General features: G+C 34.7%; 3 protein-coding genes across 3 annotated transcripts in view; all 3 read left to right on the top strand.

Annotated features, from left to right (window-relative positions):
• Positions 1-1,940: 1,940 nt before the first annotated feature.
• Positions 1,941-3,155, top strand: LOC132548908 (uncharacterized). The gene is made up of 2 exons (XM_060212807.1): positions 1,941-2,298; positions 2,347-3,155. Exons 1-2 carry the CDS (start codon positions 1,941-1,943, stop codon positions 3,153-3,155), a joined length of 1,167 nt encoding a protein of 388 aa, XP_060068790.1.
• Positions 3,156-12,317: 9,162 nt separating this feature from the next.
• Positions 12,318-15,977, top strand: LOC132548910 (zinc finger MYM-type protein 1-like). The gene is made up of 2 exons (XM_060212811.1): positions 12,318-12,556; positions 13,931-15,977. Exons 1-2 carry the CDS (start codon positions 12,318-12,320, stop codon positions 15,975-15,977), a joined length of 2,286 nt encoding a protein of 761 aa, XP_060068794.1.
• A 4,535-nt stretch (positions 15,978-20,512) lies between these two features.
• The window catches only part of LOC132548913 (poly [ADP-ribose] polymerase tankyrase-like), a 69,372-nt gene continuing 65,352 nt past the window's right edge, over positions 20,513-24,532 (top strand). Inside the window, exons 1-4 of the mRNA XM_060212814.1 lie at positions 20,513-20,593; positions 21,117-21,306; positions 22,656-22,985; positions 23,290-23,394. Of these exons, the coding sequence (XP_060068797.1) occupies positions 20,513-20,593; positions 21,117-21,306; positions 22,656-22,985; positions 23,290-23,394 (706 nt within the window). The remainder of the gene's footprint in view (positions 20,594-21,116; positions 21,307-22,655; positions 22,986-23,289; positions 23,395-24,532) is intronic.

Raw genomic sequence — 24,532 nt, 5'->3', positions numbered from 1 at the left:
ATAGACATCAGTTTATATTGGTTATCTAGTAGTTATATAGACATCAGAGTTGATATTGGTTATCTAGTAGTTTTATAGACATCAGTTTATATTGGTTATCTAGTAGTTATATAGACATCAGAGTTGATATTGGTTATCTAGTAGTTTTATAGACATCAGTTTATATTGGTTATCTAGTAGTTTTATAGACATCAGTTTATATTGGTTATCTAGTAGTTATATAGACATCAGAGTTGATATTGGTTATCTAGTAGTTATATAGACATCAGTTTATATTGGTTATCTAGTAGTTATATAGACATCAGAGTTGATATTGGTTATATAGTAGTTTTATAGACATCAGAGTTGATATTGGTTATCTAGTAGTTATATAGACATCAGTTTATATTGGTTATCTAGTAGTTTTATAGACATCAGTTTGTATTGGTTATATAGTAGTTTTATAGACATCAGAGTTGATATTGGTTATCTAGTAGTTATATAGACATCAGTTTATATTGGTTATCTAGTAGTTTTATAGACATCAGTTTGTATTGGTTATATAGTAGTTTTATAGACATCAGTTTATATTGGTTATCTAGTAGTTTTATAGAGATCAAAGATTATATTAGTCATCTAGTAGTTATATAGACATCAGAGTTGATATTGGTTATCTGGTAGTTTTATAGACATCAGTTTATATTGGTTATCTAGTAGTTTTATAGACATCAGTTTATATTGGTTATCTAGTAGTTATATAGACATCAGAGTTGATATTGGTTATCTAGTAGTTTTATAGACATCAGTTTATATTGGTTATCTAGTAGTTTTATAGACATCAGAGTTGATATTGGTTATCTAGTAGTTATATAGACATCAGTTTATATTGGTTATCTAGTAGTTTTATAGACATCAGTTTGTATTGGTTATATAGTAGTTTTATAGACATCAGAGTTGATATTGGTTATCTAGTAGTTATATAGACATCAGTTTATATTGGTTATCTAGTAGTTTTATAGACATCAGTTTGTATTGGTTATATAGTAGTTTTATAGACATCAGAGTTGATATTGGTTATCTAGTAGTTATATAGACATCAGTTTATATTGGTTATCTAGTAGTTTTATAGACATCAGTTTGTATTGGTTATATAGTAGTTTTATAGACATCAGTTTATATTGGTTATCTAGTAGTTTTATAGAGATCAAAGATTATATTAGTCATCTAGTAGTTATATAGACATCAGAGTTGATATTGGTTATCTGGTAGTTTTACAGACATCAGTTTATATTGGTTATATAGTAGTTTTATAGACATCAGAGTTGATATTGGTTATCTAGTAGTTATATAGACATCAGTTTATATTGGTTATCTAGTAGTTTTATAGAGATCAAAGATTATATTAGTCATCTAGTAGTTATATAGACATCAGAGTTGATATTGGTTATCTAGTAATTTTATAGACATCAGTTTATATTGGTCATCTAGTAGTTTTATAGACATCTGTGTTTGCATTTTGGTAAATTAGTGGTTTTAGATAAATGTATTAACAATGAATGTTGACACATAATTTCCATCCATTTAAAACCATTTAAACAGTTCTATTCTGTCTACACATAAATACACTTAATGGTAGTCAGAAAGATTTTTACTATCTATGCGCGATTTTATTTATTTATTTTTTATCATTTCTTAATCTTTGTCGCGGTCATGAGTGAGATTTCACACAGGCTAACATATGCAAGGGTCGCTATTTTTTTTACGTTTTAATGCCAAGAGGAATTCTCTCTCTCGGCCGCCGACAACGACAGACAGAAAATAAAATCGTTGATAGATAGTCAGAACCTTTCGAACAAAATTGAATGGAATCATAAAGAACTCCTTGGTTACCACTATATCACGCATGTTTCATGAATAACCTTCTTCTTTCGACCTTCAGCCATCGCCAAGCACATCTAGGAATGTCGAAAACCAAATTATATGTTGGTGGTCTTGTGGACGACGTCGGAAATGATCGACTTCACAGAACATTTGAAAAATTTGGAAAAATTAAGAAAGTCTGGGTCGCTCGGAATCCTGGTTCAAAAGGGTTTGCTTTCATTGACTTCTATGAGCCTGAACATGCAATGAATGCTTCTGTAGAAATGAATGGAAAACACGTGTTTGGTTCCAACATCAAAGTTGAACTTTCCACAAACGGTATTGATAACAACCTTTCTGAGAAACATAAAAACGACCGAAACTATGACAGTCGGAGAGGGAACCGGGAATATGACTTTCGGAGAGGAGACTCTCACTATGACGATCGGAGAGGGGACTGTCACTATGACGATCGGAGAGGGGACTGTCACTATGACGATCGGAGAGGGGACCGGGACAGACGAAGGGGTGACAGATGTCGCGATTATGCAAGACGGCGGTCTCCACCTCCGTATCCAAAGAGAAGGTCGAATGAAGAAGATGACGAGGACTTTCGGCTTGCGGATATGGATCAAACATACCAGTCAGCAGTGCCACGAACCATTGACATCCTAAAGCAACTGGAAAAAGTAACTCGACAGCAACTTGAGCGAGAATTTTTGAAAAAAATCCGCCGATTGTCTGAAATTCGGTCAGACGGTGACCCACAAGAAAACCTGGATCATCTATCGCGTCCTTTGGCGGAAAGCAGTCATATTTCCCATCCTACACGGAACAGAGATCTACGAAGTGATGATTCATTTCTGAAATCAGTCGATCAAATCTTCAGGGATCAACATATGCAAGAGGAGACAGTAATGTTTGACTCAAATCCAAATAAATTCAACTCACAATGCTCAAATATCCAAAGAGGACATCGGTATCTTTTACCTACACCAGACTTTCCAAAGTTAAATAACTCGCAAAGTCCCAATTTATTCCCAGGAACTTCACACCTCCCCCAATGGCATATCCCTAGTGGCAACCCCAGAGCACCGTGGAATGTACAACATCGGCCTTTTGGTAATACGCGAAAGCACGTCAATGGTAACCACAAATATGACTGGTACGGCAAGCAACACTACGGTTTTGGATATTTATCTGCTGCTGACTCGTCGATCAACAAAAAAGTCAATACTTCTCAGCCGAAACCATCTCCTCTTAAAGCGCCACCAGTGCAAGAACACCAATCAACTGATACCGCTAATACTTCATAAACAGGTATTCAATCTTCGCACTTTTCTCTTTTTTTCTTTCTTTCTCTTTCGACATCTTCACCTACAAATTTCCATGCAATACACCCTAATCATGTATTTTTCAAAACAAAATTTCATAATCTCATTGTAATAACACAGTAGTTGAATGTATCTTTTTTTTTAAACATATCACATACGAAATACACAAACACATTGTTTTTCAGATAATTATTATGAACATGTAATTGAATGTGAATTTAATTTTGATGGTAGAATGAATAAATCAAGTGTTTCATTACCATTTCACTCTGACAGAAAATGTTTCCTTCTGGTCATTCAGAGAGTGCGTGTTCTGCTACTAATAATATCTTCAATCTTTAGAAACACATGTAACAATTATAATGTTACATATTTCAAATGTAAATATTCCTCCACTCGTTCCTTCGGTAACAAATGTTCTACTACTCGTAACCTAGGTAACCATTGTTCTACCACTCGTAACCTAGGTAACAAATGTTCTACTACTCTTAACCTAGGTAACAATTGTTCTACTACTCGTAACCTAGGTAACAAATGTTTTACTACTCGTAACCTAGGTAACAATTGTTCTACTACTCGTAACCTAGGTAACAAATGTGCTACTACTCGTAACCTAGGTAATAGCGAGGTGGTCTTAATAGTGAAGTAGATCAGATTGACCGCAAAGACCGGTAATTCTGTTTAAAATAAAGTCTATATATATCATTAAGTAATGTACATGTATATTATTCAACAATAATAACTAAACTGTATATAAAATGTTGAATTTTATGAAATGCATGTAAAAAAGATAAAATTGGTGAATTGACGAAAGAATATATATATGTACATATTCCTTAGATTACATCATAATATACATGAATCTTTACTGTTGTAAATACTGAATAAAAGGAAACAAACAATCAATTGTAAGTTCAATAGGAATTTAACGATAATTTTTCACATAAATTTACAAACACATTAACTCAGTCAATGTATTACACAGTAAAACACATTTGTAACAACATTAATGAAGTCACTATAAAGTCTTTCAACGCTTCATTTTTCACATATATTCGCATACACATTAACTCTGTCAGCGTATCACTCAGTACAACAAATTTGTCGTTTTACTTATAAAATAGTCCAGTGTACACTGTTGCGAAGAGCTGCAGATCTGGACAGCTTCCTCTTCCATAAGTCCTTTTTTAGCGATAGCTTGTTTCGTTTATGTGGTGTTGTCATTGCTCATCTGAGTTTTGTGACAGTGAAAACATGTTTAACACCCTCGACAACGTGTGCGCGTGCGAGCAAAGGAATATCGGCCGAAAAGATTACATAATTCACCTTTGGGTAAGCAGGGTTTCTAAGGTGTTTAACAATATACCTACCGATCTATCAATATATAATTAACAAACAACAGAGTCGGTAACCCATGACGAAAACAATGGTTAAGAACGACACACATGCTCGTGGTTCACTGCCCACCAGGTAAACTTTAATCACTGGTCAGAACTTGGTTGTAATTGTGAGGTCAATTACCGTTAATTAGTGGTCTTTGGGACTGTTAGAAGTGGTCTTAATATGGAAAGCGGGGTGGTCGTAAAACTGAAGCGACCAATACAAAGATATATAGTGAAAAAAACGGTACTAAAAAAGTGCCCGTAATAGCGGGGTGGTCGTAATTTATAGGTGGTCGTTAGGTGAGGTTTCATGTTAGATCGAAGCAGGCGAAAACATTTATATATTTTAGTCAAACAGGAGGTAAATAACCACTCAACAAAAAATGTTTTACACATAGATGAGAGAGTGACAGATATTGCTACAAAAATGCGTTTTGCTTGAACATAACGGATTTATCTCACATAAAATGTATCTCAGCCCGATACACTTTCAATCGAGTTGTTAACAGAACACAAATATTATGATATTATAGTTATGTTTTTGCTTTTTATCCTAGGTTCTCGTTCTCTGTGGTGCCATAGAAATCCCATTGTCCTACACAGGAGAAATGTCACTGTTTTCCCGATGGCCAAAGACTGGCAGGAAAGGACTAAATAGACGTGTCTGAAGATATCACCGACATCTATAGATATACATACATAATTATAGATATATATATACATAAATATAGATATATATATACATATAAATTGGATACTTGATAATATGTAAGATTATCGTGGAAGCATATGATAAATTGTATTTCTCTAAAAAAAAACAGGGTATCAAAATGTGAGGCATATAATATCTGATGTCGTAAAAAGATTTCTTATTATAATGCCTATATTATCATACAAAACAAAGTAACTCATTGCAAATAAAATACTTCCAGTTTATCGCTAACCTGCTTTCAGCTCGCTGATAACATTTAAAAATTGATTCAATGATACTGTTATCAAAATAGTAACTTGATCGCGGGATTTGCAGGGTGCCATTTGAAAGAATATTTTTCCGGACACGAATTCTCGAAAGTCTACATAGCAAGTTTATGCAAAATACAAACACGTAGGGATATTGTTACTATATATTGATTTAAAATTGATAATGGGGAAAACTACCATGTAACTGACGACTTATATATCGATACTGGCGTCTTTGTTCTGAATATGTTGATAGTTTAGATATTTCTGTTCAGTCACGTTCAAATTTAAAACTCTATGTTTCTACGTTTTTCATACTTATGGGAAAACGTGGTTATTGGAATAAATTAATAATACTAATAATAATTAATAATCCTTGATTATAATTAGATTTGTTGAGGGAAAAGAATCTTTCTATATCCAAATACTCCGGCAAAAATATGTAAAGAAAGGATTTTTTCATCTTTAATGAATGAAATCTCAATATTCTTTCTCTTTATTAACGTCTAAAAAACTTTCCAATGAGAAAATTGTTATCGAGATTTTCTTCTAATAAAGTTTATGATATAAGCATATTTGATCACCAAATATGACAGTGTAGGCCTTGACTGTTTACGACATGGCAGTTTAACAACCAAGCATGCCTTTCTACATTCACAAATCAACGACCGCCATATGGTGATCCGAACAAAGGTTTACTCGATCACACGTGCAACGACCCAAACACAGCTGTAAATAGCTATCAACGATGAATACATTGAAGTAAAATCGAACATAATTGACTTAAGAAAGCAACAAATTAAAGCGAAGCAATATCGACTGTCCGATTTTAACATTGATATAAACATTCGTTTATAATGATAGAAATAACGATTTTGGCCATAGCAATGTTTGACCTATCCTCAACAATAGTGACAAATAGATTCCCTTGGCAAAAACCATCTATACAATACATTCCTTTTGAAATATATACACCTGACGTTGTTGTTCAGGACTTGGTTATTACAACATGTCCGTAGAAGATGAAGTATGACATTGAACTTTTGCTATACGCATGATTCAAGGAGTAATAAACATATAACGATTATTGATTGCAATGCACAATATTTTTGTCCAAATAATTGACTGTAATGTATAAATAAAGGTTATTTCAATTTCAAATAGTGATAATGTTGTCAATTACAAAATACCTATAATGCATACTTACATTTCATTACACCAACACAGAAACTCTATCTGTTAGGGTGGATTTCAAGATTTAGTTTATGCAGACATACATATTCTTCTAAAGTTGTCTAAAATCAATTTCGTTGTGCAAGTCTTCATTCTGTCATATAAAACTATGAAAAAAATCAATTCTCCGAAGTGAAAGGACATTTCATACAGATGTAAAAAAACAAAAAATAATAAAAAAAAAAAAAAAAAAAAAACGAAAACAAGAAAATATCAACATGTGAACAAAATCAATCTAAATTCAAGTTAAATGAATTCAGGGCACAATAAAAACAAAAGAACAGGAGCATCCTGAGAATAAGACCAGACTTTCCGGAAAAGTCTTCTGTTATGCAAATCAAAGTGAGAATAAGTACAACAACGGAACCACCAGGCACACAAAGGATCAAACACGTCCAGATCCATATCGCATTTTTCAGTGAGATTCCTATGACGACTGTATAACTTCCCCATAATGTTCATCAACCTGCATTTCTTGAAATCCTGTGTTATGAGATTGCAATTGAAAAATTACAATTGGGAAACTGAGATCATTAGGCTTATCATATAGCTTATTATATGGTGGAAAGATGTCCTGGTTGGTTTCGTTGTAGTAACAGATATATTTCAAATGCAATCATATTTCCTTCTTGTGTAAACCATATTACTTTTTTTTAAACATTGCCTCGAAAACATGAAAAGATAAGCATCGATAAATGTTTCCTCATGCATGAGTGCTGTCATTCCGGTCAACTCATTCGTACAAAAGCATTTCTTTCCTATGACACATGTTTGAATAGAAACACATTAATTTTAACATAAACATTTTTCATTCAGCTTACTGCACACAGATTAGCGGATGTATCGAGTTTACAAACATACATGTGTCTATTGGTAAATCATATTCTTAAAAATTAAGATGTAAAAAAAAAAAAAAAAAAAAAGCAAATACCGACATGACAATAGAAACTGACAGTCGATTGAACTAGTATAAAATATGAACAAAAGAAACAAGCTAACTATTGAAAATGTACAAGCTTAAGTACGCAGGTCAAATTTCCCATGAACCAGTGAATCGAATTAATGAAAAGAATGTACTCATCACTGTGCAAACGAAAATCTATTAGACTACCTGACCAGGTAATTAAGCTAGAAATCATATCAATAATGTATTAGACTACCTGACCAGGTAATTAAGCTAGAAATCATATCAATAATGTATTAGACTACCTGACCAGGTAATTAAGCTAGAAATCATATCAATAATGTATTAGACTACCTGACCAGGTAATTAAGCTAGAAATCATATAAATAATGTATTAGACTACCTGACCAGGTAATTAAGCTAGAAATCATATCAATAATGTATTAGACTACCTGACCAGGTAATTAAGCTAGAAATCATATCAATAATGTATTAGACTACCTGACCAGGTAATTAAGTTAGAAATCATATCAATAATCTATTGTTCACGACTCCTGATCATGAAACTGTACAGCAAGGGTAGCATATTATCAAATGTCAAAGGGGATACATGTTGTAATTGCTCCCCCCTCCCGAAGTAAGAGATAACCATTACCAAGTGATGCTAACTGCAAGTTTCCTACAAATTACCTACATAGTGGTGTCTGGTATTTGTTGACAGAATGCATCTGTGATCACGAGCAGTCACATTTGGAACTTTTGCTCATGATTAAGAGCAAATCTTATTCTAAACTTTGTATATAATGTTGATGTATGTGTAACATTGGGACATACATTTCTTTAATATATTAAAGCCAGCACATATACTGTAGAGAAAATGACACATTTATACGCTATCGCATTAGATCGGTGACATTAAGTCAGTACTTCATGTATTTTAATGTGTTATTTTATTGTTGATGTAAACTCACGTTGTGTCTGCAGTGAAGTGTGCTGTCTTTCTGGCATTTATAAAACATCAACTTGTTAACATGAAAAGTAATGTGTAATCATATCAATTGTATTAGTAATGGTAGAGTTAGTTTCACATCGTGATATTGAATGTAATTAAGTACATAATCATGTACATACTACACGTGGTTACCCCGCCCAAAAGACAAACGTTGGTTTCATACGCTTGGTATAATGTATGATAGTGTGCAGAAAAAAAGTGCATTATTCAATCAAATGGAAGTGATACACTTAACAAACGACTTCTTCAACTCTTCCCTGCACTAATCAACCCGTGATATTCCAGGTTTATAAATATTGCAGAATTGCGTATTACCTGGCGCATCATATGCTTAAAAGACCGGGAAAAAAACGACTATATGTATCCGCCAAGCATCATGGTATCGCCGCTTATAAATTAACATCGGATACATTAGATATGTGACAACATGGTACAACATGGTGATGGAAACTCACAATCATGTCTATACATGTATTTATGAAATCGCATGGTTGCAACTTTAGTCTGTTTTGATGATAATTCACCAGGATCAGTGCCATGGTAATTATTTTCGACTTCTTACTTGTTTCGTAGTTTTATATATATAAAAAACGTTTATATTTGTGCTACAGAAAAGTCAATAAACCCATTATTGAAAAACAGGCACATCGCGATACTGTATCCTAGATATTAATATACATTATAGCCAACGTGGTCTTTTTAATACCATACCTATTTGACAATCAATAATACAGGGTTAATTACCTGGATATCATCATTCCATTGACTAATATAAAACTAACATAAACAATATTGTATAATATACACATCGATAATAACAAAATTTAAATCGAACGAGAAGACATGAAATATTCTTACTAGATCTGCTACTGCACTATCGTCCAGGTAAGGAAGAAACAAAGTGCAATGATAAAATAATTTTAGCTACATTTGGAGGAGAGCCTAGTCATATACCATCTGGTTGATTAACCACTTGTTTTAGTTTTCCTTTTGATAACATATACCATCTGGTTGATTAATCAATTGTATAAACCTTCCTTTTTGTGGCGGGAAACAAGCATATGTTGTATTGTTCGGTCAGTCCATTTTGACATTTTTTCTGCTTATTTTCATGCATAGCCATTGTTAGTTCATAAATCTTATACTTCTCTCACTTGTTTTCACACATTTGTTTTGTTGTATCATGTACAGCAACATGCCGATATAAGCTTAAAAATAAAGTTTGCTGTGTATGTAATGAAATGTTCACAATAGAATAAATAAGATAGATGAACTTAATAAAACTAACAGCATGTGTTCCTTGAAAACCTGTATAGGTCTTTATTTAAAGGAAGTGGGTGTCAACAGCTGTCGGTATCATCACTTTGTCAGACTATATACAATATTAAATATGATCGATACATCAACAACACAACGATCGATAGAACACGACGGGAACAGTGCAGTTGTCAGTACAAAATATTAAAAGAAACCATTAACAGACACAAAAAAGAGAACATCTATCTTGGATTTTTGTACTCTGTGTTTGGTGTTTTACATGATAAAAAATCCATTTTCGTTTATCGAAATTCTATAGAATCTTAAGATCTAGATTCCTCGAGACAAATTTTATAGAATTTTTTTACTTTGACCCTTCCGCTGACAGTTCATTAATCCTACATCATGTATTGACAAACAAACAAACAAGCTATTAATACATAATCACAATCCAAACTCATATTAAAGAAACTAGAGCTAAATATAAACAGAACAACGATTTACACAGAGACTCCCGAAAAAGTACAAGGAGAATGCACGAGGTGTGCCGGAAGAATATCATAATTCGCACTACTCCAATACAAAAGGATATGTATTTAAATAACTGCACACTATTGCATGCACCTCTCACAAGTTTATATGTATCATGGTACAAAATTCGAATACACAAATATATATACTTTTTGCCTCGTATAATAGTAAATCGTATATATGACTAATCTCCTTTAATTGCCTCACACGACATAATGACCACAGAAACGGGGCGTTGAGGAAGAAAAGAGAGACAAAAACAACAATTACATTCTATACAGTTCACAGCTATCGAGAACAATTTTTGACAATTATTAAAATAAAAATGTATCCCACCCTCACCTCCCTTCCCCATAGACACCAACACACCATCACCATTACCTTGGGATTGATAAGGTATTTCTAGCATGTTTGAGCAGTCGTGGCTTTTGTTGTTGTTTTTTGTTTTTTTGAGCTAAAATTGTTTCCATTTGAAATCGACATTAGTCCAAGTACATAATGTCATGTTAATGGAACCAACAGGCAAACTTACATGCATCAAACACGTCCAGCTTCATACAAAGAAATAGAATATTTCTCAATGAGATCACTGTAGCGACCACAGAACTTCCCCATACTTTTCATCAACTTGCATTTTTTGAAACCCTGTGTTTTGCATTAAAATTTATCTAAGATAATTGTTTTCCACTCGAATGATCCTTCGGAACGTCAATACAAGAGATGAAGTTTTTAATCACGAACATTCCTCGGAATAACACATCTTGACGTGCATCCTCGACCCTCATTACTGCAGTGATGATTTTATCAAATTTACAAACTCCTATACATCTGTAAATCACTGGTAAAATGCAAATAACAGTAATATAAACATGGTTTGTGATTATAGAAAATACCGAAGCGGATTCTCCTTATAGTGGAGAAAACTGATCAACATACGGGATGCCCGCCTCAAACTATTCATAGCAATTAGGATTAAGCTTATTGTACAAAGACACGACCCTGTCAGTAGATCTGTCCGTTTCGCAGCTTCCTGAAAAAACTGCCACGAGTTGGGTTCACCTTCTGCTAAGAAGATCAACGCCCTAACCGACTCATATATTGAGGCCCCACTCTCACAACATCAAAGAAAACAGACCACTTGCTCAATATCTGTCATTGATGGCAAAAGGTGAAATGTTGACGTGGAGGCACTTGAGAAAGTGTGAAGAAAAAAGACCAAGTGATCACGATACGTTTCTTTTGCATCATCGATAACATCCTATTTCGGAACATTTTCTGCAGCCTGATAATATCAAGAGAATAAAAGTTCTTATAACACACCCAGTAGAAGATTAGAGTGTGACTTTTCGTTGACTTCACGGTCACCTTCATCAGACAAATTATCTGTGTAAAGCGTACTAGCATTGACGTACATAGTGTACGAGATGGTGAGGAATCGACCAACTTTTCCGGCTGTGCTATAATCCTGTGTACGCTAAGGTCGATGGCAGTGTGACGTTCAAATCTTCAACTAGTGGAGTAGCTAAAGATGGTTTTTTGGCATAATCGTTCAGTTGGTGATACAAGCATGAAATTTTGTATGAATAGTCTCTGTAAGTCACTTTTTCAAAACAAAGTGCTGGCAGTGGCGTAGCGTCCGTGCATGCTTGCATGCTCAAGCATGCAAGAATAAAATTCGAGAAAACATGTTTTCTTTTTCTTGTTTATTAATCTATTTCCATAATGTGCATGATTCTTTTCTCGCGATTTGTTTTATATACCGTTGCGACGATATATTCCGGAAACTTTCCAGGTTTCAAGTTTACTTTTATAATACCAGACACACTTCCGTAACCAAGTTAACAAGCGCTTACATTTTCGAGATCATGTCGAAAAAGATAGAAGATTTTTTCAAAAAGGTTCCAAAGTCTGATGTTGAAGAGTCTTCGTCAAATATAGCCGAATCGCTTCCCGATGACAAATCAGACCCAGTCAAACTTCAGCAAGAACTAAAAGAAGGACCATGTTGTGTTGACCTAGCTTGCGAACAGTTAACAGATCAAATAAAGAAGAAAGTTTTGTTAGAGTCCTGGGATCAGTGGCTCGGTTTTCCCTTTCCACAAAGGTATTGGTTATTCGCAAATGAGAGTTTTAGAGTTCAGAAGGTTCCGGGTTCGAGCCCGGTCTTTCCCCATTCCTATAGTATTTCACAATTACTGTAAATAATGGCCTAGATATATCTAATATCATCACAAAGAAATAAATCGTCAACTAATAGAATTGTGTTACAAGTGTCTATACTATAACATCTATATTAGAGATATTACAGATAGGAGGCAAAATGCGCATACACACGTTACACTAAAAACACATAATCTTATGCGTGTTTGTATTAGTGTTCTGTGCCTCATATCGGTATGTTTGTGGTTGAAATGTAATATACGGCTGTTTTCTACATTTTGTTTCAAATAATCAATTTAACAGCATTCGCCATTTGTTAAATATGCCAACTTGTTTCTTTTTCGTCTTATGAACAATTTGGGTCATATAAGAATACTTCTTGGAATTAAGAGAACAAAAATATGCAGCATTGAACTCAGGATCTTCTGAACACTAGACCGTCAGTTTAAGCGATTAAGCCGTCTGGTCACCGGCAATCCCAGTTCATTGACAGTTTCGTTACCATTACCCTAAGACATATTGTTTCTGTTATTCAAGGGTATTGTTAGCTCTTTTTCCACTACCCTATGCATAATAAAAGGTAACGATGATTTTATGAGCTTTTGCATTCATTAAGGATCATAAAGTACAACAAAATATGTGTCTAAACTACATGTATTGTAACAATACAGTTTCCTCATACTTATGGACGCTTATCGATAAAAAAATCAATGCTCTTTTTGTGTAGCTTTTTAAAAATATGATTTCAATAGATAAATAGAAAGGGTGAATTTAGATTTTAAATTCAGGAAAAACATATCTAAACTATATGGATTTTGAAAAGGGCTGTAAGGATTTTGAAAAGGGCTTTAAGGATTTTGAAAAGGGCTTTACGTACGAGTTGAAACTAAAATTCAGCAGAAAAGTGAGTTAACGTATATAGAACCCGTCTGATGAAACATATATGGTTCATGATATAATACATGCTACTTCCGTACTATATATGCAATTTTAAAAGCGTTTTTCAAATAGATGATTTTACGTTGTTACATCATGTATTTGTACATGAAAATCGCTCAATAATTCTACATGCCACTTGCATAAAGATTTGTGAGCATATCGAGTTAATCAACTAGTTTGATAAGTTTCATATTGCATGCTACATAGTCACTAGTGTAAGATTCTATTTATCACATACTAGGTATTAATGAGAATATAAGCTAATTCTTAGTGAATGTGATTTCATATTGATGATGTCGTATTCGGAATGTCCCTTTTGACTTATGCTCGGTACTTTTGTGTTTACATGTACTTACATACCAGTGTCTTTCTATTTCAGAAAAGTACATGGCCGCGAGAGAAGATTCAACTACACCTGGTTGAAAGAACATCCATGGATGCGCTATTCCGTCTCCAAGGATTCAGTTTATTGCGTGCACTGCTTCATATTTGGAGATAAGTCTGGAAAGGAGAGGCCATTCAGATCTCCAGTAGATGACTGGATCAACCTTTCCACTTACGTCAAGCGTCATGAAGCAGAGAACTCACCTCACCATGGCTGTCAGATTTCGGCGGATCATTTTATTGATATTATGACTGGAAAGGATGACTCAATTGTATCAAAACTCGACTCTTCTCACAAAGCAGATGTCAACAAAAACAGACACATATTGAAAAAGATAATCGAGGTGTTGCTGCTGTGTGGTCGGCAAAACATTGCAATCAGGGGGCACACTGAAGAAAAGAGCAATTTTTGGGCAATTTTGAATGTTCTGTGTGCAGATGATCTTGTGGTCCAAGATCACATCTCCAACCCTAACGCGCAGTTAAAGTACACATCTCCAGATATCCAGAACGAATTAATTGAAATACTGGCGTCTCATGTCACCAAAGCAATTACACTTCGAATTAAGGAGTCACCGTACATCGCCGTTCTTGCAGACGAATGTACAGACAAATCTACCAAAGAGCAATTGTCTGTCTGTGTGCGTTACCTTGATACGACAGAAAACGGTGAAATATGTGTTAAAGAAGACTTTTTGTGTTTCATACATGTTAAGAGCATTAAGGGGGAGGACTTGGCTCCTGAAATCATACAAGCTCTTCGGAACTTTGGCCTGGACATTGCAAAATTAAGGGCTCAGGGGTATGATGGGGCATCGAACATGTCTGGAAAATTTCGCGGTGTACAGGCAATTATAAGACAAACAGCTCCGCATGCCACCTATGTGCATTGCAAGTCGCACCAGTTAAATCTTGCCCTTGTTCATTCCTCTTCCCAAGCCTGTGTACGGACCATCATGGGAACGGTGCAGGATATCGCTTTTGCTTTCGATTATTCAGCAAAGCGCTTGCAGTACTTCAAAAATGAGCTCCTCGGTGACCAAAACGCCAAAGATCAAATGGAGTCTAGGACCAAACTGAGAACACTGTGCGAAACGAGATGGTCTAGTCGTGCTGATGCCTTACACACGTTCAAGGCTTCATTCAGTGTCATCGTTAGTAGTTTGGAGGCGTTGAAGAACGACGGAGATGACAAAGCGGGTGGAAGATTGGCAGCAATTTTGAGGTTCGAGTTTATCATTGGGCTGGTCGTTACTGAACACATCCTCAGCGGCACTGTTGCGCTTTCCAACCATCTACAGTCAGTAGACTGCGACCTTATGGAAGCCGCCACTGAATGCAGGACTGTAATAAGTATGCTCAGAAATGAACGAGCGGATGATGATGTTTGGAATGAGCTGTTTGACCAGGCTGTCGGCGTAGCCGCAGAATACGGTATTCAACCTTGCGTCCCGAGACAAACTGGACGACAGCAGCAACGTGCAAACTACCAGATACCCGACCCAAGGCAATATTGGAAAGTTAGCCTGTTCTTGGTTTTTCTTGACCATTTGATCACAGAGCTGGAGACACGGCTATTGGATAGCGAGGGTAGATTCAAAGCAGAGACGCTCTTCCCACGTAATCTTCAGCAACTCACTGACGATATTGTCAACGCAGTGTTTGATGCCTTTGAAGTAGACCTGTCCGACAAGGCGTCTTACCTGACGGAAGTTCGGCGATGGAGAACCAGATGGGTAGCCATTCCACTAAAGGACCGACCAAGAGGTCTCTGCGAAATCCTGGATCGGACAAGTCGAGATCTATACCCAAACATTAGAAATATCTTTAGTGTACTTCTCTCAATGCCGACATCGACTGCATCAGCCGAACGATCTTTCAGCTCGATGAGACGAATTAAGACCTACCTCCGGACAACAATGACGACAGAACGGCTGTCTGCTCTTGCTGTCCTCCATACCCATCGGGACACTCAGGTTGACATAGATACTGTCATTGATGACTTCGCGGCAGCAAAGTCTCGAAAGTTGCAATTCGTTTAAACCAATACCGGAGGATCAGAATGATGTCTTTTTGTGGTAGATAACCACTTTAAAATTTTTCGTAACTTTTTGATGTTTCATGGTACAATCTTCCCTTAAATCTACGTTTTAGATTGGTATTGTGTTGTATATTTCTTTATCTCATCTTTTGTATCGTAAAGTTGTTTTTGACAAATGTGAAAAGTGAGATTAAAATCTTTATAATCTTTATATATGCTGGTCTTTTTAATAATTTCGAATGATTACAATGCTGTAATCAAAATACCTTCAGCTGCCGCCCCTGCACCCCCAAGCATGCAATTGAATGAAGGCCTCGCTACGCCACTGGCTGGCCATCAAAAATTCCAATATGGCGGCTAGCTGACATACGTAATACCTTCCTTCATATTTAATTCGGTAATGGACATCAACTTGGAATAGCAATAGCATAACGATGGTGACTATAAATATCTCGGAATTCCATGTTGAAAGTGGTATATGTCACAAAGCTGTGGAAAAAGTCATGCTCATGAAACAAGCAAATCAGTTTGTAAAGGAGATGTAGAATGTTCTCATAGTTTGTAGAAGTGGGAATATTACAATATTACAATGGAGATGTTGAAAAGTTCTCTGTTGTTTGTAGAAGTGGTAATATTGCAATATTGCTTCGGAGATATAGAAAGTTATCTGTAGTTTGTAGCAGTAGGAATATTACAATATTACAACGGAAATGTAGAACGTTCTCTGTAGTTTTTAGAAGTAGGAATATTGCAATATCATCAATACGTGTCATACGAAATTCACAGGTATAATAACCCACTTCTCAATAGATGTCTTATAGAATCCACATGCATAACCATTGATTTCTTAACAGGTGTCAATCAGAATTCATTGGTGCAAGCATCTACTTCTCAATATGTGACGTACGGAATTCACAGACATAACCATTAATTGCCATACGGAATGCACAGGCATATCAAACTACTTCTCAATAGATGTCATATGGAATTCACAGGAATAGCAATCTGTTTCTCTATTGATGTCATATAGAATTCACAGACATATTAATCTACTTCTCAACATGTGTCAAACGGAATTCACAGACATAACAATTTACTTTCAAATATATGTCATATAGAATTCACAGGCATAACAATCAGATTCTCAATAATTGTCATATAGGATGCACAGGCATAACAACCTACTTCTGAATACGTGTCAAACGACATTTACAGGCATAGCAACCCACTTCTCAATAGGTGTCATACGGAATTCACAGGCATAGCAATCTTCTTCTCAATAGGTCTCATACGGAATTCACAGGCTTAACAAACTACTTCTCAGTAGATGTCATACGTAGTGTTAGGACCTAATCGGGTATGTTGACGAGCGACCCAGGCCTGGCAGACATTTAGACTACAGATGGAGAAGATAGATTTCTATGTAGGCAGGAAAATCCCATTTACAACTGCCAACAGACTTAAAGAATGATGGTGGTGGCAGAGTTACAGATTGGGAACGGTTTCTCCAAGCTGTAAGTCTCGCTTGCATGTTCTTGGTGAAATTTCAAATGGACAGAAATACCGTGATCACATCCTTCGGCCTTTATTTGTTCCTCATTTCGATGCCCATCTATTCAACAGTATCAAACAGCTGAGATGGCGTTCAGCACGACTGGGGCTGACTGGGACCGTTGTATATTGTTCTGTTGAGTTACGTATCAGTTTGAATCAGTAACTTTAAGTTAGAACGCCAAAGACGACTTACCAAAGCACCGATCTAAAAAGATCCCCATTGGCAGGTCGGCCTATCCTTTTGGCTGATTTGGGTGATTCTTATATGAGCTTTTATATAAGACGTAATGAATATCAGTAATTATATGTGAACATGTTATATAGGATTTGGGGTTCTAACACTGTTTCGAACTCAATAAATCATGCAGGTGTTATCATTATTTTTGTAGGTCGGTAGGATTGAAGACCCGTAAAAAATTCTTATAAGTAATAAACAGTACTTATAATGATGTATTGATGTCAGCATGTGAATAATTGATCATTTGTCGAGTTATTTTGATCGACTAACGATATCCTAAAAAAATCAGGTAATTTTGGACTTAAAAAATCAAACCTTATTTTACAACAATTGCGAAACTAAATACCCCAACTTACATTAATCACTCCTCTTGTCCCAAATTAACAAACGAATCAATAAAACGTCATGTTATATTATCACTGTTGATATTTATTAATTTGAATGAAATGAAATGTTTGTTATAGCAATGCATCTATAAAATGGGATATATAAAATAGGACTTTCACACACATTTTCCTACGTATGTACCGACGAAGAATCCGTTACTCCTCAAGGTCGGATAACTCTGGCAATGGAATGCATAACATTTCTTTGAACTTTATTAGAGTGGCCTTTGGTAAATAAACAGCGTTTTGTATAACCTTGAGGTCATTGTGTTGTACAATGACGAAAGTATGATGCAATACATAAGTAATGAACAATTAAAGGATAAAGAAATGATATCTATTGATAATAAATATGGTGTACGTTTTTAATGTATGGAGACCCAATATTCTTTCCGATTCAGCACATGATCGTTCGTTATTTTTAACATATTTTTTTCGAAAACAATATCAGTCCCTGTGTAGTGTGTAGCGTGTAGATTAAAAATGAGAGCCATATTCTTGATCTGACATATTTCTGTTGCAAATGAAAAGAAACAGAGTGACAGGGCGTTAAATTAATACACCCTAAAAGCTTTCTATTTAAACATGTCCATTGTCTTTTCTTTAGTTTAAGGTTATGCATAAATTATATGAAGCAATTACAATTTGTTACTTTCTCCGAGTGCTTATTTGCAGTATTTAAGTGATCGTTGGGGTAAAATATAAACGGAAAATTGTAGACATCTTCCATTTGATATTTGCTAGTTGTTTATAGCTCAGAGAAAAACACCTGATACACAATCATAGATAAATTTTGCCTCATCGGACCCCCTTCTTTTCCCTTAGGGGGCCACAGTGTGTATCACGTGACTAAGTGTTTTGGCTGTTGTATTTACTCTTCTGTCAATACGTTTAAGAAAACAAGTCTGAGTACGATCAAGGATGAACTCCCCATGCCCTTTGTTTATTTGATTTGAAAATTTCCCGTATAAGTAAAAAAACATTTCGGAGAAATGCATAATAAGTACCGTTTTGCTGTTTAAAAATTAACATCGTGTTAATTACTATTAAAATGCGAGGGAGGTTAACAGATCAGCTAGGAAGATGGCGACCATGTGTGTCAGAAGCCGGTACCTCTTCGTAGGCTAAAAATCACTATTTGTTTGGTCCTTATTTAACATTGAGCATATTGCACCAAGTGTTAACTCTCTACAGTTTATAAGCAAAAGGTAACTGTATATGTATAAGCTATAATACTTTTGTATTCGACATACGTTCTTCTCTCTTAGAAGTCGCGTGGGTAATCACCCAGTCATGATAAAGTGCCATAACGACATGTTTTAGCTTGAAACTACAGTAAATCCATCTATCAGACTACTTCAAAACATCTTGACTTAATATTAGTGGTGATAATGATTATCAGTACATACTGAGTTTGCGCAAACTAAGATTAACTTTCTGGCGATTATGACCAAGATTGTCAACATTGCCCCCCCCCCCCCCCCCCCCGTTTCCTTGTATTTCGCTGTACTTGCAGAATGTTTACACAGAGCAAGTAAGCATGTCGATTGATGATAGTGTACCGCTTCATCCGCGTTGCTCATATTTTAATGACATGAGCGTATGGTTATATGACACAGTGTTAAATGTGTATTTTATAAATATAGATATAAACCTATACATTTATACCAACACTGACTTACGAACACAATCGTCCAGCCAAACGAAACATCGGCGTTTTTATTGAGTAGACATTGAAAAATGCCTAAGTATGTTGTTTTCTCCATTGAATTTACATGAGGGACACTAATGCCATCCATCAATATTGAGCTAATATCACTTATTGCATCAAGACCCTTGAATATTCGGGAAAAAAAATAAGACATAAATTTAGAGTTATCTCCCATGGTACACACACTCTAGTATTTAGACCGAAATGAGTTGTATATTTTGTATGCAACCCATGACGAGTTTAATAAGCAGTCATTTAATGATAGAAATACCGATTAGTTGCACATGATGCTTGTGAGTGTTGTCATACTTGTGTAGGTGAAGCTAGAATTGACTTACAAATGTGTCGGACTAATACAGGTGATGCTAGAATCAACTAGGAGTTTAAAATACATATGTATAATAATTTGTTACATTGACTTAGAATCAGAAGATCTCAATGTTGATATGTTTAGTCTTACAATTGTGAGTAAATCAGCTTTGCCACAATTTCCAATAGGAATGAAAATATTAAGGATTTTGTGTTACAGTGATGTGTATGACATCAGATTGTGACATTGTATTGTTTTCTCCAAATGTGAGCAATCTTATTGATCTTTCTGCTATATTGTATGCTAACTTTGTTGATACAATATCAGATCTGATTAGATGGATAAAGAAGAAGGAAATCCCCAGGATATGGTTGATGCTCCAAACCCAGGCACATCTGGAAGCATGTCAGCTTCAAAGGTATTTTTCAAGTAAATGAGTTCATTTGGTGGTGTGGAGTGAAAATGTGACCAGGCATTATGACTGTTTTTTTATCAATATGTATATATATTGTGTATACATTAAAAACACAGAAAAGGTAATCTATAAAATGGTCACTATTCATTTTATCTTTTGATATAATTATAAAGCAAATTGCCCATCAAAACTTGTCATAGAAGAATACATCACTAAAACTTTTGGTATGTCAGGTCACTCAGGTTGATTCCTCCTTAATCAAAAAGACCACACAAAGTTCTCCTCAAAGTAGAGTTTTTCATTTATGACTAGATCAAACACACTAGGCTAGGATTACTGATGGCACATCTGGGGATGATGACCACACATTTATTATGCATCAGTAAGTCTAATGAGGCCCAGGTCTTCCATATCTTTACAAGGTCTAAGGACTGGTTGATTATTATTAAAGATATACAGAGATAATGGTAGAAATCACATGTTTACAGAAACATGGAACTTTATGTTTTGTACAAATCTTTTATAGAAAAAGAAAGTCTATAATATGGAACCACGCACACCGCTCAAGAGACAGAGAGTGCCTGTTAACAGATTCCAGTCTCCTGCCACTGAGGAATTACCTGCATCTTCCTCAAAAACACCCAAAGGAAGTAAGGAAGAAGCAGTTGTACTGCAATACAAGAAAGGTGTCTTTCTAGCCGTCAGAGGGGATGAAGGTAGGGATCAACCTTTTACTACATCTATGTTGTTTTTGTTGAAAGATACAAAAACTGAGACCCAGTATTTTGAGAAATATTTTAATTGATTATTAGGGTTTCAGATGTTAATGCTAGTGGTACACAATATTACTGGTATATCAGGTTATAAGATTAGACAAATACATATCATGATAAATTTTTGAACTCTAGTTTTATAAGATATTTAAACAATAGACACTTTTCAGTATTAAAAAAGCGTAAAGTAGCTAAATCCAGTCACAAAGGCACTATCATTGTTTACTTAAAAAAACCTGTGAAATGAATATTTGTAGTGTTTTTACCTGATGTCGTTTTGTATTTCTGTGTGTATAGCAAATACTGGAGTGGATACCACTAAGCTAGATCCAGATTATATGTTAGTTCTATTTTACTATGTTAATTCAAGGAAATATGAATTATAGAGTTAAAATCATGTTGGAGGATTTGCAACATATCACAATATGTATCATGATATTTTCTAAAGCATTGCAATATATTTTTATTTAGAAACTCTATCACTAGTTCATTTTGTACCCAGTTCGGGTATCAGCAATATCAGCAACAGTTTGGCAATAAAGGTCAGAATAGTCTGAGATGAATGGAATTTCTAGCTGAACTAGTGGTTTTACAAATTGCTATCTCAATGAACTGGTCAAATTTGATACTGCTTAATACACAAAAAATTGTTGTTCCTATTGAAGCCTTGTCGCTACATGTACATTGCTAACAAATAAAGTTATAAAGTCTTTATTAGAATATTTTAAAACAAGATTTACTTATTCTGATAATATGATTATGGTAGAGAAGATAAAAGTACATAAAGGTTGTAAGGCTAAGGTTCAATGTTCCAAGAACACCTCATAGGAACTCTTGATCATAAAAACATGACCTTCCTCAAATTGTATGTATATTATATTCTGATCCCTAATTGTGTGTTTTGTTTTTTTTGTTTGTTTGAAAGGAGCCACAATATATTTTGTTAAGGTTTGTTATCACTAATTTTAAATTTTAAGTTTTAAATTAACGGAGGGGTTTTGTTTTTTTCTTTTTCTTGCTGGCAGAAAAAAATTACATAATTACATACAAGTAGTAATTTTGGACTTTGACAGTTACAGATTTTCATCTGATCTCAGCTGAAATTTCACTAAAATATTCTTCCCATGGGAATGGTGCTGAGAAAGAAAAAAGTTATTAGTAACTTTATTGCAACTTCCATTGAATGTAAAAAACAGTTTAAGGTTTGGTGATAAGAATATCTAATAAGTGAATATTATACAAAATGTATTTGATAAAATTCTTTTTTGAATAATTTCTTTACAATATTTCAGGAAGTTTTTATATGTGCCGTACACAACAAAATGTGTATAAGACTACGAAGCATTTTAAGATTCAATGGCTGGATTTACATGAACCTCCAAATATATATAAGTTTGACTTCTTGGATGCAACTGAAATTGAATGTGTTTTGACCAATGTCAAAATGGAGAGAATTGCAAGGGAAACCTACAGACTGCCACATTCAGAGCAGACACGTATTGAAAACATTCTTGTTAAAGCCCTTAAGAAGGAAAAGGGAGAACTTGTTGAAGAAGATGAAATGCTAGTTGAAGAATCAGGTGGTGAGGAGGATTTTGCTGAGGATGACAGTGATGAAGAAGGTATGTCTCATTTGATTGTTTTTAAGTATAGATCAGATCATCAGATTTGTTCTGTGTTGAAGTTTGCAAAGGAAACACTTTTTATATGCCCTTTTCTGTCAAAGTAATCTTGTGTTGGCGATAATGAGCTTGAGCCTAGTCAGGACAAACATCTGCTCTAAACTGTTTTAAGAAAACCCAAGAGAAAAAAAATCCACAAATTATTGAAAGTCTGGAAACATCTTTCAACAGCAATTCCTAGAGAGATGAGAGTTGTTCAAAAGTTTATTCCATTGTATATGTGTAGATATATTTTGTTTTACAGACTGGGAAGATGAGGAACCATCTGCAAAGAAAGCTAAATACTCCAAAAAAGAGAAGACAAAGGCATCTCCAAAATCTAGGAAAAGCATTACAGTTGCTCTTAAAGGTCAGATATGGCATTCGCACCCATTTGAATTAATGTCATCACTCCAAGCAACTTAATTTTAGTTGATGCTTTGATCTAGCTTTATACATACAAAGGTCAAGTATATGTTTGTAAATTATTTAATGAATAAAATGATAGGTGAATTTGGTGTTTTCTGCCTATACAGTTCCATTTCTAAGTTTCATCTGACTGTTGTCATAGGTTTCATCTCACTGACGAGAGTCGGTATCCTTATAAGGTGAGAGGTGTGTCATTTTCAGTTGTTAAAGAATGATAATATTTGCATGGAAGGTGGAGCATCAATGTTTTACTTATACAGTGAAACCTCACTATTAAGACCACTTTGGGGACTGGGCAAAAGTGGTCTTAATAGGGAGGTGGTCTTGATAGTGAGAGGGATCAGATTGACTGCAAAGAACCATAACTCTGTTTAAAATAAAGACTTAATTTATATATATTATATATCATTAAGTAATGTACATGTATATTTATTAACAATAATAACTTAACTTTATATAAATGTTGAATTTTATGAAATGCATGTAAAAAAGATAAAATTGGTGAATTGACAAATGAATATATATATGTATATATTCCTTAGATTACATCTTACTATACATGTATATTTACTATTGTAAATATTGAATAAAAGAGATCAAACAATCAATATTAAGTTCAATAGGAATTTAAAGTTAATTTTCCAACTTTTTTCACCTAAATTTACAAACACATTAACTCTGCCAGTGCATCACTCAGTACAACAGATTTGTCTTTTTACTTATAAAAGAGTCCAGTGTACACTGTTGTGAAGAGCTGCAGATCTGGACAGCCTCCTCTTCCATAAGTCCTTTTTTTTTAGTGATAGCTTGTTTCGTTTACATGGTGTTGTCATTGCTTGATAAAGTTTTGTGACAGTGAAAATATGTCATAAAAAATTTGGAGCATGTACATGTTGTTTTGATTGTTCAAATGATGTTGAGAGTGTAATATCACCACAAAAACAGTTAAAAACCCTTGACAACGTGTGCGGGTGCGAGCAAAGGAAAAGACTACATAATTCATCTTTGGGTATGCAGGACTTTTAAAATGTTTAACAACATACCTACTGATCTATCAATATATAATTAACAAACAATAG

This window comes from Ylistrum balloti, unplaced genomic scaffold (assembly GCF_031769215.1).
Source record: "Ylistrum balloti isolate Yb309-2 unplaced genomic scaffold, AGI_CSIRO_Ybal_v1 Utg370034, whole genome shotgun sequence".
In the NCBI taxonomy this organism is placed as follows: domain Eukaryota; kingdom Metazoa; phylum Mollusca; class Bivalvia; order Pectinida; family Pectinidae; genus Ylistrum; species Ylistrum balloti.
Note: the sequence above shows the minus strand (reverse complement) of the source record. Positions and strands in the feature narration are given on the sequence as shown.

Coding starts and splice junctions, on each gene's coding strand:
- LOC132548908 (XM_060212807.1), top strand. CDS start 1,941: ATGTCGAAAACCAAATTATATGTTGGTGGTCTTGTGGACGACGTCGGA. Junction 2,299..2,346: donor TGACGATCGGAGAGGGGACT/GTCACTATGACG, acceptor ACGATCGGAGAG/GGGACCGGGACAGACGAAGG.
- LOC132548910 (XM_060212811.1), top strand. CDS start 12,318: ATGTCGAAAAAGATAGAAGATTTTTTCAAAAAGGTTCCAAAGTCTGAT. Junction 12,557..13,930: donor GGTTTTCCCTTTCCACAAAG/GTATTGGTTATT, acceptor TTTCTATTTCAG/AAAAGTACATGGCCGCGAGA.